At 60.8% G+C, this 16,581-nt stretch overlaps 1 protein-coding gene and 1 long non-coding RNA gene across 2 annotated transcripts in view; one reads left to right on the top strand and one right to left on the bottom strand.

The window, feature by feature from the left end:
• HSF1 (heat shock transcription factor 1) overlaps nt 1–14,619 on the top strand; it is a 68,876-nt gene extending 54,257 nt beyond the window's left edge. Inside the window, exons 8-13 of the mRNA XM_065054688.1 lie at nt 187–323; nt 1,673–1,906; nt 10,531–10,636; nt 11,719–11,784; nt 13,524–13,593; nt 14,029–14,619. Coding sequence (XP_064910760.1) covers nt 187–323; nt 1,673–1,906; nt 10,531–10,636; nt 11,719–11,784; nt 13,524–13,593; nt 14,029–14,234 — 819 coding nt within the window. The 3' untranslated portion in view covers nt 14,235–14,619. The remainder of the gene's footprint in view (nt 1–186; nt 324–1,672; nt 1,907–10,530; nt 10,637–11,718; nt 11,785–13,523; nt 13,594–14,028) is intronic.
• A 590-nt stretch (nt 14,620–15,209) lies between these two features.
• LOC135578750 (uncharacterized) lies at nt 15,210–16,362 on the bottom strand. The gene is made up of 3 exons (XR_010470827.1): nt 15,915–16,362; nt 15,427–15,758; nt 15,210–15,345 (listed from the first exon to the last, which is right to left on the bottom strand). It is a non-coding gene; the product is annotated as an uncharacterized LOC135578750 (long non-coding RNA).
• Between the last annotated feature and the right edge of the window lie 219 nt (nt 16,363–16,581).

Genomic DNA, 16,581 nt, shown 5'->3' with positions numbered 1-16,581 from the left:
CCCACTTTTTACTTTCAACAGTGCTTTGGGTTGGCGCTAACGTATTTCTAGGCGCCGCATCGAGTCGCCCGTCGCCTCCGTGCTGGGGCGGGTGGGAATTGGGCCCGTGCGATGTCCCCATGCGGGGGGCAGCGTGTGGCCCGTGCCCGACGCCGCCCAGCGCCAATGCTGCGATTGTCATTGCAGGCTTCTTCCCCAGCATACAGCGGCTCCAACCTCTACTCCCCGGATTCTTCAGCCAACTCCGGTCCCATCATCTCAGACGTGACCGAGCTCGCCCAGTCCAGCCCTTCGGCGTCTCCCAGCGACAGCTTGGACGAAAGGTGCGCTGCTGCTCCCCGAAAAGCCGAGCTTAGCTGCGTCGGGAGAGCGTGTTTGCCGAGGAGCCGGGTAGCCAGACAGCACTAAAACGCCCCTGTTGTGTTCAGAATCTCCCGTGAGCCGCAGCTGGAAAACAGCAAAGCCCCTGGGACAGGGTTTGGGGAGCCTGACCGGGACGTTGGGCCTGCCCATCACATTCGTGCTTTTGTTCAGCTTTGGGTTTGTTTATTCCATGCGACACCCACTCCTCTCCCTGCCCCATCTAGTGTGAAACTGTCCTGGGGGAACAGGGTTTGGTTTCCCCAAGGAAACCACATTCCTTGGCCTGTCTGCTCCCTCCCGTGAAATTATCGGTGTCACAGAATCACACATTGTTTGGGTTGGAGGGACCTTCACACGTCACCCAGGGCACCCCCGGCCATGCGCAGGGGCATTTCCCAGCTCAGGGTGCTCGGAGCCCCGTCCAGCCTGGCCTGGGGTGTCTCAGGGATGATTCCCTTTTTCCTTCCTTTTTAATAGCTTATTCTGCCATTGGCACTTCCCATGAGGTGCTGAACCACCCACGAACGCCTTTTATTACCTTTACTACCCTCTGCCAGGAGCACTCGCTCCCAGATACAGGCCATATGTTTGCTTTCGGGCCCTTTGCTCGGTGCTGCCTTAGCTGTGTCCTTTCCAGCAGGACTAACTGTGCCTGTTCCACCCCCAAACCCATGAGTTGGGGCTGTAAAGGATTTGATCTGCAAAACCAGGGCTGCCCGAAGGACCCGCTTTCCCTTCCCATAAAAGCAGCACGTCTGAAATGTGGGGGTGCCTGTGGACAAGGCCACCCCTGGGCTTTGCGCAAAGGCGTCGCTCGGCTGATGTGGGAGCAGTTAAACCGCCGCGGCCCCTGGGGCGACGGCGGTGCCACCAGCGTCCCCGCGGCGCCTTTAAAACGGTGTAGATGCTGTGCGGCTTCTGTGCCGTTGAGAGCATGACCACGTCAAATCTGCAGCGGTTTGACTGCACTGGGGAGGCAAAACCAGCCCGTCCTTCCAAAATCCTCACCTAGAGCTGCCTGGGGGGTTGTCCTGTGCTCCCTGGGGGTCTTATCGTTCTGTGACGGGAGCACGCTGGGATTGCAGGAGATGCTGGAGCATCAGGGGAGCTGCTTAGGGTCAGAATCAGAGAAGACGTATTTAGGTGTCGGTGTTCAGCCTCATCTTTGGGGCTGACCGGGCAGGTTTTGTGGCAGCAGTCACAAGGGTCTCCTTCTGCCATTTAGCGTGGAAGCAGATCTGCGGGATGATCAGCGTTGGCTCAGGAGCGCGGCGGGGTGAGTTCTTTACCCGTTCTGTGTCTCCCGCAGGAGCAGCCCTGTGGTCCGTATCAAAGAAGAACCCCCCAGTCCCGCCCGCAGCCCCCAGATCGAGGAGGCCAGCCCGGGGAACCCCCCGGCCGTGGAGACCCCGCTGTCCCCCTCCACCTTCATCGACTCCATCCTACAGGAGAACGACCCCAGCAGCACCACCGCGGCCGCCGGCGACAGCGCCCCGCAGCCCCCGCCCCCCGAAAAGTGCCTCAGCGTCGCCTGCCTCGACAAGTAAGTGCCGCGGGGACACCGGCTCCGCTGCCGGCCCGCCGCGCCGGCCCTGCGGCCGCGGACGCTGCCAGCTGGGTCTGCAGCCAGCGCGGCCGCTGGCTCTCTGAACTGCCCGAAAGGAGCTTGGAGCCAGGGGGGTCGGGCTCTGCTCCCCAGGAACAAGCGCCAGGAGCAGAGGAAACGGCCTCAAGTTGCCCAGGGGAGGTTGAGGTTGGATGTGGGAACAATTTCTTCCCCAAAGGGCTGTGGGGCATTGAACAGGCTGCCCAGGGCAGTGCTGGAGTCACCAGCCCTGGAGGGCTGGACAGACGGACACGAGGTTCTCAGGACAGGGGGCAGTGCCGGGGTGGGTTATGGTTGGACTCAGCCTTGAGGGTCTTTTCCAGCCAAAACAATTGTATAATTCTATAAGCTGTTGTTTGCACTGTACAGCTTCCTCAGCAGGAGCAGGAGGGGCAGGCTGAGCTCTGCTCGGTGACAGTGACAGCGCCAGGGAACGGCAGGAGCTGTGCCGGGGGCAGTGGGACATGAGGCAAAGGTTCTTCCCCAGAGGTGCTGGACACTGAACAGGCTCCCAGGGAGGGGTCACGGCCCAACCTGACAGTGTTCAACAAGAGACTGGACACCGTCCTCAGACACACGGGGTGACCTGTGGGGTGTCCTGGGCAGGGACAGGAGCTGGAACCGACGATCCCGTGGGTCCCTCCAGCTCAGGACACTCTATGATTGCCCACCTGGCTCCAGATGTGGTGAACACGTTCTCACTCAGCCCTGTCTCACGGGACGGAGCTTGTGGCAGACTTAGGCCGGGCTCAGTGGGCGGCAGGCTGGGAGCTGCTGGGTGACTTCTGATGGGGGCTCAGCTGTGCAGTCCTATGTCTTTTATCACCACACAGTGCTCGCAGACGCAACTGCAAGTGCCGGATGAAAAACTAGAAAGTTTTTTGTCCATAACCAAGTGCCAGGAGCTTCTCCCCTGACCGCGCTGAGATCTCGGCACGGTTCTCAGATCTCAGCCCCCGTTCGCTCTGCATTCTGGGGAAAACAGTGTTGGAGTTCAGGCTTTTCCTCGGAGCGGCAGGCCGGACTTTGTGTCCTTGCAGCAGAAAAGCGGTTTGGAGCAGACACCGTTGGTTGGAGGGGCTGGGCAGGCGGCCAAGCGCTGCTCTGACTCACCGCCCAGGGGTGACAGCGCCTCGCGCGCTTCTCATCGCCTGTGTCAGCCCTCAGCCCGTCGCTTTGCGGAGCTGGAGCCACAAAAGCTGCGCCAAGTGCTGTCTCGCTTTACCGTTTCACGGTGAGTGCAGTGCCAGCTGAGCTCTGCAGTTGAGCTCTGCTCAACAGAGCCCGTTCGCTGCCTTAAAACCCCCCGCAGTTGTGCAGAGGCCAGAAACACCGGCTTCCTCCATCCTCCCATCCTAGAGACGTTTGGAGCTTCACCTATTTACAGACCCGTCCAGAGCCTATAGACCCGTCCGTCTGTCCCACCGCTACCTGCCGGCCTTACAAAGAGACCGATTTTGTTGTGCAGCTCATCAGAAGCTGAAACTGGCCATATAAAGGTAATAAACATGAAAAAGGAAACACCGCCGAGCGCGGCTCTGAGTCACTCAGGGCCGTGCAGAAGCAAAGGACGCGGAAAACATTCCCCGTGCCCCTGCGGAGACTCCGCTCCAGCCTTAGAGGAAGCTTAGGACCGTTTGAACAGAAAGGCTTGTGCTTGCTCAGGTTTGGTGCTCCCTCGCTCCCGCATTTTGCAGACAACACCGTGCTTCTCCCACCTCTTGACATTCCAGAAGGAAGGACTGCACCCGGTGAAGGTTCCCGGATGTGGATCCATCCTGTTCGCCCCAGGAGCCTGTACAAGAGGCGCTGGAGCGCAACGGGCACCCAGCGCTGGACAGAGCGTGACCAGCGAACAGCAAACCCGTCCCCGCCACACGGACCGGGAGGCAAAGTGTGAATTGGAAAAGGAATCCCCAAGCTCTGCGCTCCCCTCGGCTTGGATGGGATCGGTTCTGTGCCTCAGCATCCCCGCCTGTTCGTTGGGGTTACCGAACTCCCTGTGTCCCATTATAGCAGAGGGATATAAGCTCGGGGAAGGTCGGTGTTGCCGGCTCCTTTCCCGATGTCGCCAGAGCCGCCCGTGTGTGCCGGAGCAGAGCAGCCGTGGGAGGCTCTGAGGAGACATTATTGCATCTCTTAGTAATTAAAGGGGGCTGATAAAAAGGGTGAGGACAGACTGTTCAGCAGGGCCTGTTTCCATAGGACAAGAGGTGAGGGTTTAAACTAAAGGAGGGAGATTCAGGCTGGATATAAAGAAGGATTGTTGGCCTGAGGGTGGTGAGAGCCTGGCCCAGGTTCCGAGAGGTGGTAGATGAACCATCCCTGAGACAGCCCAGGCCAGGCTGGACGGGGCTCTGAGCACCCTGAGCTGGGAAATGTCCCTGAGGTTACACCGGGTGACCTTGGAAGCTCCTTTTCCAACCCAAACCATTCCGTGATTCCATCATTCCAAACCATCCATCGGCCGTGGGTGCCCAGCGGGACCTGGAATGACCAGAGCACCAATTGCACAGCCCCCGAACCGCGGAGGGGAGGAGTTGCTGCTTGAAGCACTGTCAGCGAGCTGGTTTAACGGGGCAGCACATCACTTGTCACATCCCCAGGACGTTTCGGACCCTCCGCCCGCCCCCAGCGCCCGTCCCGCGGTCACAGCTCCTGCTCACACCAAACACACGTCATGCGTGTCACCAAGCTTGCGACCCTGTGGCGCCCTTTTCTGTGACGTTCCCCGGAATGTGCTCGTCGGGGTGAGCCGCAGGTACCGGGGAGGTGTTTGCAGGCGTGGGTGAGTCCTCAGCGCGGCAGGGCTCTGACAGCCTGCCAACAACGCTCGGCGGTACCTGCCTTTCATCACGAGGCGTATTTCAGTCGTTCTCAGATGTACTGGGGACGAGCAGCCTGCAGGTCACGGTGCACAGGGCCCCTTTGTGGGCCCCGCCGGATGGTATTTCTCCCACAAGACATCCTTTGTCCGAGGGAATTCCACCCGAACCGAGAATCCCCCTCCATGTGAACAGCGGCATTCCAGCAGCAGGTGACGGCACCGGCCGTCGGGCAATGGGAGGGAATGTCTGCCTGAAACGCTGGACGGCGTCACCCGAACGTTGTCCGCCACCCCCGGGAGCCCTTTCCAGGAGCCAGAGCCCACAGCGTGCCGAAAACCACGGACACCGACGTTATCGATGTAAAACACGTATCCCACAAGCAGCAGGCGCTGTCAGTGCCTCGCTCGGAGGTGACGGTGACAGTGACAACGGTCCCTGTGTCAGTGCCACCCTGCAGACCCACACCTGGAGTGGCTCGTCCTGTTGAGAAGCTGCTCCCTGAGTCTGGCTGTGCTGTAACGAACCTGCGCTATAACGAACCCGCACTGTAACGAACCCGCACTGTAATGAACCTGCACTGTAATGAGCCTGCGCTGTGACGAACCTGCGCTGTAACGAACCTGCGCTGTAACGAACCCGCGCTGTAACGAGCCTGTGCTGTAACGAACCCGCTCTGCAACGAGCCTGCTCTGTCCTCAGGTGCTTTCGCAGGACCCCGTGTTTGCGTGTTGGGTTTTTTGTTGTTAACAACAACTCCACGGGCTCAGAACCGCGTTGCGAGCGCAGCGTCCGCGCCGCTTCGCCTGTAGCATCCTGCGCCGCGCTCCTGTCTTTGGGCACAACCAGCACTTCCCTCCTGAAAGCGCCTGGTTTGCGAGCCTTCCGAACCTCGTCTCCTCGTCTGCTGGTGTTTTGCAGCTTGGCTCGCACCGCGCAGATGGCCGAGCTCGCTCGCCTTTGCCCGCCTCCTCTTCCTCGCCGCACCGATGGCAGCGAGGGTCGGCATCCCCGCAGCCGCTGGCGAAACGCCGCGCTCCGTTCCGTTTTTCCAACCCTATCGCTGGGGTAGCAACGGGGAAAAGGCTAAAAATTGGCGCCGCGTGGCGGAATCCGTGGCCAGCTCGGGCAGCAACTCAAAATACGGAGTGGCCGGCGGGGGCTGAGCTGCTTTTCATCCCTTTAGGTGGTCCTGGCAGGGCCGGGAGGGGTGTTTGCGCCGCTCCATCCCTGGGTTGGGGAATGGAAAGTGCAGCCGCCGGAGGAGGACCAGCTGCCAGCAGAACCTGCGCGCCCCGGTCTCCCGTTTTAGGGTAACGACGGAAAAACGTACCGTCCCGCTGCCTGCGCACCGAGGGGCTGCTCGCACTGAGCTTTTCCCTAATGGAAAACATCCCAGATCGGGACAAAAGTCTCACAGTGCCTTCAGTGTTGCCCTTAGGTAGCTCTGGCTAATGTACAGAATAATGCAGAAGATAAATGCAACCTGTCTTGAGCTAAAATGCGTTTCTAAATTGGCGTCTCACCCCCAAGGCTTCGGCAGAGCTGGTGGCTGCTGGGGGTGGTCCCGCGCCGCCACGTGTGTGTGATTCTATATGATTCTATATGATGACAGTGATGTGACGGCCCGGAGAGCGCGCAGGGGCCGGGGGCTGCTGCTTCCCCACGGAAACTGCCCAATATGTTTGAAAAGAGAAGCGATACGGGGAAGAGAACCCGCTGCGCGCATCCTCGGTGCTCCGGACCCCGAGGGCCAGAGGTGCGCGGGCAGCGCCTTCGGGGACGCGGCCGGTGGTGGGGTTAAGGATGGAAGGGACGGCAGCTCTACCGGGGGGACTGGAGCCAGACTGGTGGCACTGGGAGCTGCTCAGGCGCTGCCGTGCCCGGTGGACACCTGAGAAGCGCGAGCTGGAGCTCCACAGCGGCTCGCAGTCCTCACAGGGAGGGACGTTGTGCTGGTGACGGTGGCGCGAGCAGCGCCGGGCTCGCCGGCGGCTGTGTTGCCGTAACACACGCGGGGCAGAGCTGGAGGCGGCGTGAGGAGCTGGCAGATGGAGTTTTCTCATCAGAATCTATCAAAATGGGCCTTTTTCCCAGGAAAAAGCTGCGGAGGGGGAGGCGTCGCCTGCCGCCTCCATCGCCGTGACAAGGACTTTGGCGCAGCTTGGCCGGGGCCGCCGCGGCACCGGCGTTAAACACATCGCTGCGCCGGGAGGAGAGGCGGCGGCGGGGAGAGCCGCTCTGCTGAGCGAGGAGGTGTTATTTTCACATTGCTGCTGCTCAGACTGTGAAACAGCCCACACAGAGCGAGACCACCCCAGGCTGCCTCGGCACTTCATCAGATGGAGACGCCGGCTCCGGGGTCTCGGGAGAGCGGCGCTGGAGCGAGATCCGCGTCCCCGGCTCCGGTGGGCAGGGGAACAAAGCCGGGAGCGGCTGCCAGGGGCTCGGGGTGACGGGGAGCAGAGGGAACCAGCCCAGGGCTGCGTGTGGGACGCGGTTATTGGCCTCCCCAATTTTAGCGCTCCCTGCCCGGCACAGCCACCCCTGGGGACAGGAGGAGCTCTGCGGTGGCACCAGCCCTGCGTCACCAACCCGGGATCCATCATGTGTGCCAGGGATTCCACCGTCACTCTGCAGGGCCTGATGCAGGTGACATGGGACAACGATTTGGTGGGACCCTCGTGCCGCAGCTCCCTGTGTCGTCCCCAGCTGATGGAGGTGACATTGGACACCGATTCGGTGGGACCTTCATGCCACAGCTCCCTGTGTCGTCCCCCGTTGATGCAGGTGACATGGGACACTGATCAGTGGGACCCTCATGCTGCAGCTCCCTGTCCCATCCCCGGTTGATGGAGGTGACATTGGACACCGATTCGGTGGGACCCTCGTGCCGCAGCTCTGTGTCCCATCCCCGGTTGATGGAGGTGACATGGGACACTGATCAGTGAGACCCTCATGCCGCAGCTCTGTGTCCCATCCCCGGTTGATGCAGGTGACATGGGACACTGATCAGTGAGACCCTCATGCCGCAGCTCTGTGTCTCATCCTCAGTTGATGGAGGTGACATTGGACACCGATTCGGTGGGACCTTCATGCCACAGCTCCCTGTGTCGTCCCCCGTTGATGGAGGTGACACGGGACACTGATTCAGTGGGACCCTCGTGCCGCAGCTCCCTGTCCCATCCCCGGTTGATGGAGGTGACATTGGACACCGATTCGGTGGGACCCTTGTGCCACAGCTCTCTGTCACATCCCCGGTTGATGGAGGTGACATGGGACACTGATCAGTGGGACCCTCGTGCCGCAGCTCCCTGTCCCATCCCCGGTTGATGGAGGTGACATGGGACACCGATTCGGTGGGACCCTTGTGCCACAGCTCTCTGTCCCATCCCCAGTTGATGCAGGTGACATGGGACACTGATCAGTGGGACCCTCGTGCCGCAGCTCTGTGTCCCATCCCCGGTTGATGGAGGTGACACGGGACACAGATTCAGTGGGACCCTCGTGCCACAGCTCTCTGTCACATCCCTGGTTGATGGAGGTGACATGGGACACTGATCAGTGGGACCCTCGTGCCGCAGCTCTGTGTCTCATCCCTGGTTGATGGAGGTGACACGGGACAACGATTCGGTGGGACCCTCGTGCCGCAGCTCTGTGTCTCATCCCTGGTTGATGGAGGTGACACGGGACAACGATTCGGTGGGACCCTCGTGCTGCAGCTCTTTGTCTCATCCCCGGTTGATGGAGGTGACATGGGACACTGATCAGTGGGACCCTCGTGCCTCAGCTCTCTGTCCCATCCCCAGTTGATGGAGGTGACATTGGACACCGATTCGGTGGGACCTTCGTGCCGCAGCTCTGTGTCTCATCCCTGGTTGATATAGGTGACATTGGACACCGATTTGGTGGGACCCTCGTGCCGCAGCTCCCTGTCTCGTCCCCCGCTGACTGTCACAGGGGGCGTTTCTAACGGCGCGGTGCCTGGGACGGGTCCCTCCTCGCTGCTGGGCGTTCCGATTGTGGCATTGCGCAGTGTCCTCAGTCCCTCAGAGCGTTTTGGGTGCTGCGCAGCCAGGACTTGGAGGTCGTTTTAAAGCACAAAGTCATTTTTTTGCAGCCGGTGGCCCCTAAATGAGGAGATTTGGTGTTCTGGCTCGTTTCTGCTGGGAGGTTTTCCTTTCCTTTCCTGCGGCGGTGACAAAATAGGCTTGATTTGGCCGTCTGTGCGGTGCTGTAGGGTGAGGGGATGCAGCAGCTCGTGGGGACGGGGACATGAGGTGCCTGTGGGTGACTGAGTGGTGGCCAAGTCCTTGTCCCCGCTGTCGGGTGTCCCAGCCCATTCTGGGCTCGGGGACAGCCCATGTCCCAAAGGGGTGACGGCAGAACCGCTGCTCTGCGGGACCTGGGGACAAACCCCGTGGTGGGTACGGAGCCTCCAAGAAGCGATGGAGCTTCCCAGCGTGTTTCTGATTCACCCCACTCTGGAAACGGCAGCTTTGCGCTCCCATAGAAATCACAGCATCGTTTTGGTTGAAGAGACGCTCAGGATCATCGATCCAACCATAACCCAGCCCCATGTCCTGAGAACCTCGTGTCCGTCTGTCCAGCCCTCCAGGGCTGGTGACTCCAGCACTGCCCTGGGCAGCCTGTTCAATGCCCCACAGCCCTTTGGGGGAGAAATTGTTCCCACATCCAACCTCACCCTCCCCTGGTGTCCTTGTGCTCGTGTCCCGTGTGTCTCTGGCACCTTCCCCTCAGCTGCCGTGCTGGTTCTGCACCCCCGGCCCCTCCTGAGCACCTTCCGGAGCCAAAAAGCTCCTTTCCAGGACAAGAAGGTGACGGTTGGAACCCGAGGACCGTGTGGTAACTGAAGCTGCTGCTGCTCACGGTGCCAAATCCAGGGGGTGTGGTGTAACAAACAGGGCTGGTTTTCCCCAAGTGCTTTTTGGGGAGCCCCGGCGGCTCCTGGGCAGCACCGTGGGGTTTGTGTCTGTTATTCTGAAGCATCGTGGACATAAAGCACCGTGGAAGTGGAGAAGAAGAGGGCGCAGGGCCGGGTCTGTGGTCACTGTCACCCCGCAGCCCACCTGCCACGCGGTGACCGTGCTCCGGAGCTCAGTGTCGCACTCCGGGGTCCAAATCAATTGAACACAGCCCTGGCCGGGATGGCTCACGCTCTGCCACCCGCCTTGCCCTGCACACTCATCCTGGGGCAGCGTCATTCTCTCCGTTGTCACCAGAAACAGCCTCTCCCACCAAACGGGTCATTTTCCCCATCGCCAGAGGGTTTTTCTGGCCAGCAGAAAGCTGGAACATTCCCCACAGCCAGTCGGTGCCGGGGGGGAGGTTCATTGCCCTTCTTTGTCACGTATCCACGCCGGGATGTGACGAGCATGTGGACCCAAGGAAGGGTCCAAACAAAGATGCGGCTGCGTGAGCCCTGAGCCCGGCTGCCGGTTACCGAGCCCGCAACCCCAGAGCCTCCATTTGTTGCAGAAATCGTGGGGTTTATCAGCAATTCGCTTGCCCTCGGGCCTCCGGGAAGGAGAGTCCTGAAAGTATCTGCAGGCTGAGGGTCGGGAGGACACATCGCTGGGGTGCGAGCGGAACATTGGGGTCCCAGCGCTGCTCTCCTGCTCCGCTTTTGGGCGGGTTTGCGCTCCATGGGTCAATAGAGTCCCTGCAGAGCCTTCCCAGCATTGACCTCCCCGCTCTCCTCTTTCTTCTGCCCAGGAACGAGCTCAACGACCACCTGGACACCATCGATTCCAACCTGGACAACCTGCAGACCATGCTGACCACGCACGGCTTCAGCGTGGACACCAGCGCGCTGCTGGACGTGAGTATCGGCCCCACGGACCACGGCAGCGATTGCCACACAGCCCGGGGTTCAGAGGTCACACAATCCCAGGATTAGGGGTTGAAGGGCCCTCAAAGCTCATCCAGCGCAACCCCCGGAGCAGGAACACCCAGCTGAGGTGACACAGGAAGGTGTCCAGGGGGTTGGAATGTCTGCTCAGAAGGAGACTCCACAACCCCCTGGGCAGCCTGGGCCAGGCTCTGCCACCCTCACCCCAACAAGTTGCTTCTCCTCTTGCAGTGGAACCTCCTGTGTTCCAGTTTGCACCCATTGCCCCTTGTCCTGTCCCTGGTTGTCACCAGAAGAGCCTGGCTCCATCCTCCTGACACTGCCCCTTTCCATCTTGATCCCCAGCAATGAGTCCCCCCTCAGTGTCCTCTTGTCCAGCTCCAGAGCCCCAGCTCCCTCAGCCTTTCCTCACACGGGAGATGCTCCACTCCCTCCAGCATCTTGGTGGCTGCGCTGGACTCTCTCCAGCAGTTCCCTGTCCTGCTGGAACTGAGGGGCCACAGCTGGACACAAGATTCCAGGTGTGGTCTCCCCAGGGCAGAGCAGAGGGGCAGGAGAACCTCTCTGACCTACTGACCACCCCCTTCTAACCCACCCCAGGTCCCATTGGCTTCCTGGCCACAAGGGCCAGTGCTGGCTCAGCCCACAGCACCCGCTGTTCCCACCTGGTCTCCCATCCAAGTACTGACCGGGCCCGACCCTGCTTAGCTTCCCACATCAGATGAGATCAGCTGTTCTCAGGGTGGTGCGGCTACACATATTATATACATATTATATATAAGTTCCACAAGTATATCCTGATGGTATCTGAGCTAAACCCTTTTTCAAGGGCAGAGCAGAGGGGCAGGAGAACCTCTCTGACCTACTGACCACCCCTTCTAACCCACCCCAGGTCCCATTGGCTTCCTGGCCACAAGGGCCAGTGCTGGCTCATGGTCACCCTGCTGTCCCCAGCACCCCCAGGTCCCTTTCCCTTACACTGCTCTCCAACAGTCATTCCCCACCTTCTGTTTGCCGCCTTTCCCCGCACTCATCGCTCTTTCCTTTGCCAGCTCTTCAGCCCCTCGATGACGGTTACAGACATGAACCTCCCCGACCTGGACAGCAGCCTCGCCAGCGTGAGTAGCTGTTAAAATCTCTCCCGCCATTCGAAACAGCTCCGGCGATGGGGGCAGAGCAGGAACGCGGAGCTGGGGGAAGCCACGGGGGGGAAATAATTCAATTAGCGCCGCGGCTTTCTCTGAGCAGCTCATACGGAGAGCGGCGCAACTTCATCGCTCACCCGCGGTTAATTAGGTGCCGAGACCTCCCGCTGTCCCGCGAGCGCTGCCCCCGAGCGGGGACGGCGCTGGAGCCTGCAGAGCTGCATGTGCTTTCCATAAACCCTCCTTTTGCCTCTCCGCGGTCCCCAGGAGGTTTTCCCCACGCAAACTCCGCCAGGTGCTGCGTTATTGCTTTGATTTGCTTGCGTGTCGTCAGCGCCGAGACAGACGAGAGCCAGTCTTGCCTGATAAAGTGATTTTTCACCAGATGATGATCATTAGCCAAACGTGGCGTTTTGTGGCTGCGCCGAGAAGGTGATTGGAGCAGCGCGGTGGAAATTGGGGTCAGAAGCGGCGAGTCCCAGAGCCGCCTGGTGCCCGGCAAAGCCAAAGCCTGGGCCGCGGGGCTGTGCCGGAGAACCTCTCTGACCTACTGGGGCATCGGTTGGGATTTGCCCAAAATGGAACGATTCTGTAGGAAAAAAGGAGCAGGACACTGAGATAAGCAAGAGCTTGGACGTGCCGTGGGTCTGGCCCGGGTCAGACCTGGTCCAGTTGACACACCACGAGCGACAAACCCCCAGCTCATCTCTGCCCCTTCCTCCCCATTTCTTTGGGTGTTTAATCTGAAGAGTGAAGATGGGGTAGTTAAGAAGTTAATTATTTCGTGTCATTGAGCTAGGAGTTACATCATAAAACATGCGGCAGCAGGGTTTACTGAGGGCGGCTTAACCGGCGTCCTCTGAAAGGCGCAGCTTAACCCTCCAGCTTTTCATTAGTGCCGTTCCGGAGCGGTAACAAAACCAGGGCTCTGCACCCAAATCCCCGCTCGAGTGACTTTCCTGCCCGCAGGTGCTGTAAGAAGTAACTGGGGGATTGTGAGCAGAGTGAATCTGGAGGGGATTATTCACCCAAAGCGTTTTCAACCCCTTAACAGTCCCGTCTCAGCCGTTCCATCCCCGTCACGCCTGTGGGACAAGTGTGACACGGGACCGTGTCCCCGGCCGAGGTTTAACCCGCGCTGGCAATAGGACCACGCAGCCACTCACTCCCTCCTCCCAATGGGAGAGAGAATTGAAAGGGAGGGAAAACTTGGATTGGGATAAACACGGCTTAATAAAATAACACAAGTGCTTTAGTTGCTCTAAGACTTTTCAATAAACACAAATTGATTCTATGAGAAATACCCAAATGTTTGTATGACCTGGTTTAGCGCCAGCTTTAGGTTCTGGTTGGGCTCGATCTTAAGGGTCCCTCCCAACAACAACAAAATATGTGTCAAAAAAATAAACCAACGTGACCCGTTCAAACACGTCCTGAGGGTTTTCCCTGGGGCTTTAGAGCCCGAGGTGCAGAAGAGCTGCCCGCTGGGACCAAAGGGACCGCGGGGGCTGCACAGAGCAGATCGGTGACACCGGCGTCACCCCAACCGTCCCCATGTGTATCCTGGGGCCGGAACGCTGCACCTCACCCTGTCCCAGCTCCGTAAACCGCGGTTTGGGGCTGTAAATCACGGTTTGCTCCGTGCCGCGCGTGCCGGGTCCGTCCCGAGGGGTCCCGGCGCTGCGCTGAGCACCGCGACCTCTCTCCTGCAGATCCAGGATCTCCTCTCGTCCCAGGAGCAGCAGAAACCGGCGGAGACGGAGCCCGGCGCGGCAGACACAGGTACCCGCGGCGGCGGCGCAGGGATTGGGACCGCGACCAAATCGTTTCTCCTCCCAAAAAGCGGGTTTGGCTGGGAGAGATGGGACGTTGAGGCTGGAAAAGGGGGGGTTGGGAGGGGCTGCGAAGCCCTGATGGGGGCGACGGAGCCGGGCGAGCCGGGTGTTCTGCGACGGGCATGAAAACCCGTCACATTCCATCAGAACACCAGAAAAGGTGTTTTTCCCGTGGGGCGCTGGCTGGGGGGGTCCCCCGTGTCACCGAGGCCCCCCCGGCCATCCCTGGGCTGGGACTAATTCTGGGTTTACCCGAGCGTTGCGCAGCCCCGTGGTGGGGGGCGCTGAGCGCTGGCGCTCCCAGGAGCCAAACCGTGTCCCTCTGGTCCCTCTTGTCCCCATGCGGGGTGGCGTGTCCCCACTGAGCGTGTCCCCCCCGCAGGGAAGCAGCTGGTGCACTACACGGCCCAGCCCCTCTTCTTGGTGGACTCGAGCGCCGTGGACGTGGGCGGCGGGGACCTGCCCATCTTCTTCGAGCTGGGCGAAGGGCCCTATTTCACGGACGGGGACGAGTACGCCGAGGATCCCACCATCTCCCTCTTGTCCGGGACTGAGCAGCCCAAACCCAAGGACCCTGCGATATCCTAAAGCCGGGCGCGGGGGCGACGAACAGGACGACTCACCGCACTGAAGGGAAACGCAGCCGCCAGCTCCCGCCTTGGCACAGACATTGCGAGCGCTCGCGCCCTCCGGCTCGTGTTTGCTTCCCCGGCGCCGCGCGGACCCCGATTGTGTGTGTGCTTCACCAGGTGTGTTCAGCCCGCTTCCCAGAGCCCGCGGCGCGCCGAGACAGGACCGCGGCACCGCCCGCTCGCCCTCGGCTCCGCGTCCCCGACCAGGCGGCACGGGGGGCGTCCCCTCCAGCGCTCACCGCGCGGCTTTGCCGAGGGGGGAGCTCCGCGTCCCCCTCCCCGGAGAGGCCGATAGGATGGTTTTTAACGAGAGAAATAAAGGTTTGCGCTGCGGCGCCGGAGCCTGGGGTCCCGCTGTGGTCTCTGCGTCGCGCTCGGCTCCGCGAGCTCTCGGCGCGCCCCGAACCCGCCTGTGTTTTATTTCCTCTCGCTCCGTGTGTTTCTTTGGGGGGTTGTTTCCCTTTTTTTTTGCTTCGCAGTAAAAAAGAAACAACAAAATTTGTACATTTCCACTTGGGATTGTTAATAGTAAAAACTGTATTTTGGATTTTTACATGAGAGAAGAAGAACCCACTTCTATCTATATATATATATATATATAAATATCTCGCCCTATATATACATACAAATATATATAAAACAAACGGTCTGTCACCTGCTGGCTTTTCTATGGTCAAAACCTTGATCTCTGTCCTGTGTCGGGGAAGCGGATGAGATAACAGCCCCGGATCGCCCTTTTTGCCGCGGGTCCCGGCGCCGGCTCCGGCGGGAGCTCGAGGTTTGTGCGTTCGAACCCTGGGCCGGCGCTCCGGCCTAAACCCCAGGCTGAGCTTTGCGGGACGTTTGGGAGCGTTGGAAGGTCCCTGCGTCCCGCTCTCGCCGCTCGGTCGCCGTGGAGGGGTCGCGGCGTCGGGGACGGAGCGCGGCCGGCGCGGGTTGGACGTGAGGAGGAGCCGGTGGCAGCGTCCCGGAGCTCGGCCAGCCCGGGGCCATCGAGACGGGACGTCACCCGGGGCCAACCCGGTACCGGCACCTTGTCCAAAATGCGGTTCCTGGCATCTGGAGCTCTGCAATGGGACCAGGGGACAGGGACAGATGCGCCGGAGTCCCTCAAGAGTCCCCACACCCTGAATCGCGCCGTCATGCACCTGGCTCAGAGGTGACGTCCCCGCTGTCCCCAACTCGGAGGTGAGGCACCAAAACAGCTTTGCGACCGAGTTGTGGCGCTGAGCCCTCTGCTCGGGTCCGGCCCGGAGCAGGGGACGCGGTGACGTGTGATGCGGCTGCATCTTAATGCCACGTCGTGTCCACATTCGGTGACCCGTTGGTGCCGCTGGGCGTCTCCCGTCCCCGCGGTTGTGGCGCTGGGGTTGTGCCGGTGAGTGGTGGCTCTGGCGCCTTCGGCTCCGCGGGCCGGGATGTCCATGGCCGTGTGGGGACAGCGGGTGTGTGTCCCCGCTCCAGCCCGGCCTGCCCGGACCTGCCGTCCCCCCCAAACTCGGGTGATTTTCGGGTCTGCGGGGGCTCAGCCCAGGTTGTGGCCGGGGACCCGACCCCGTGGCTCTGCCGCCATCGCCGCTGCGGTGACACCGGGTGACACGCGGGGACCCCCAGCCCTGCACGGTGGGATTGTCACCTGTGGAGCGCTCGATCGAGTCCTGTCGGGCGACCCCCCTGTGGTCACACCGGGATGGACCTGGGCACGGGGACACCGGAGCAGCCGCGGCAACAGGGGCCAGGGGGACGGGGACGCAGCCGGACAGTCTGCGCTGGCGCAGGACGGACACACGGCAGGACACACGGCGAGGAGGAGGAGGAGCAGGAGCAGGAGGGAGCGTCCTGACGGCGGCAGCATCGCTGCGGCGGCTGGAAATGATGCTGGTGCTCCAGAGGTCGTTACAACATGGAGAACGTGCGGGACACCCCGGGGTGAACATGGGGAACATGCGGGACACTCGGGTGGGAACATGGAGAACATGCAGGACACCCCGGGGTGAACATGGAGAATGTGCAGGACACCCTGGTGTGAACACAGGGAACGTGTGGGACACCTCAGTGTGAACACAGAGAACATGTGGGACACCCAGGTGTGAACATGGAGAACGTGCGGGACACCCCAGGGTGAATGTGGAGAAGATGCAGGTGTGAATGCAGAGAATGTGGGGGACACCCTGGTGTGAACACAGAGAACATGCAAGACACCCCAGTGTGAACACGGGGAACGAGTGGGACACCGCAGGGTGAGTATGGAGAAGGTGCGGGTGTGAACGTGGTGAGTGTGCGGGACTCCCGGTGTGAACACG

Source organism: Columba livia, chromosome 2 (assembly GCF_036013475.1).
Source record: "Columba livia isolate bColLiv1 breed racing homer chromosome 2, bColLiv1.pat.W.v2, whole genome shotgun sequence".
Taxonomy (NCBI): Eukaryota; Metazoa; Chordata; class Aves; order Columbiformes; family Columbidae; genus Columba; species Columba livia.
The sequence above is the reverse complement of the archived record's forward strand: the minus strand, read 5'-3'. Positions and strand labels throughout refer to the sequence as shown.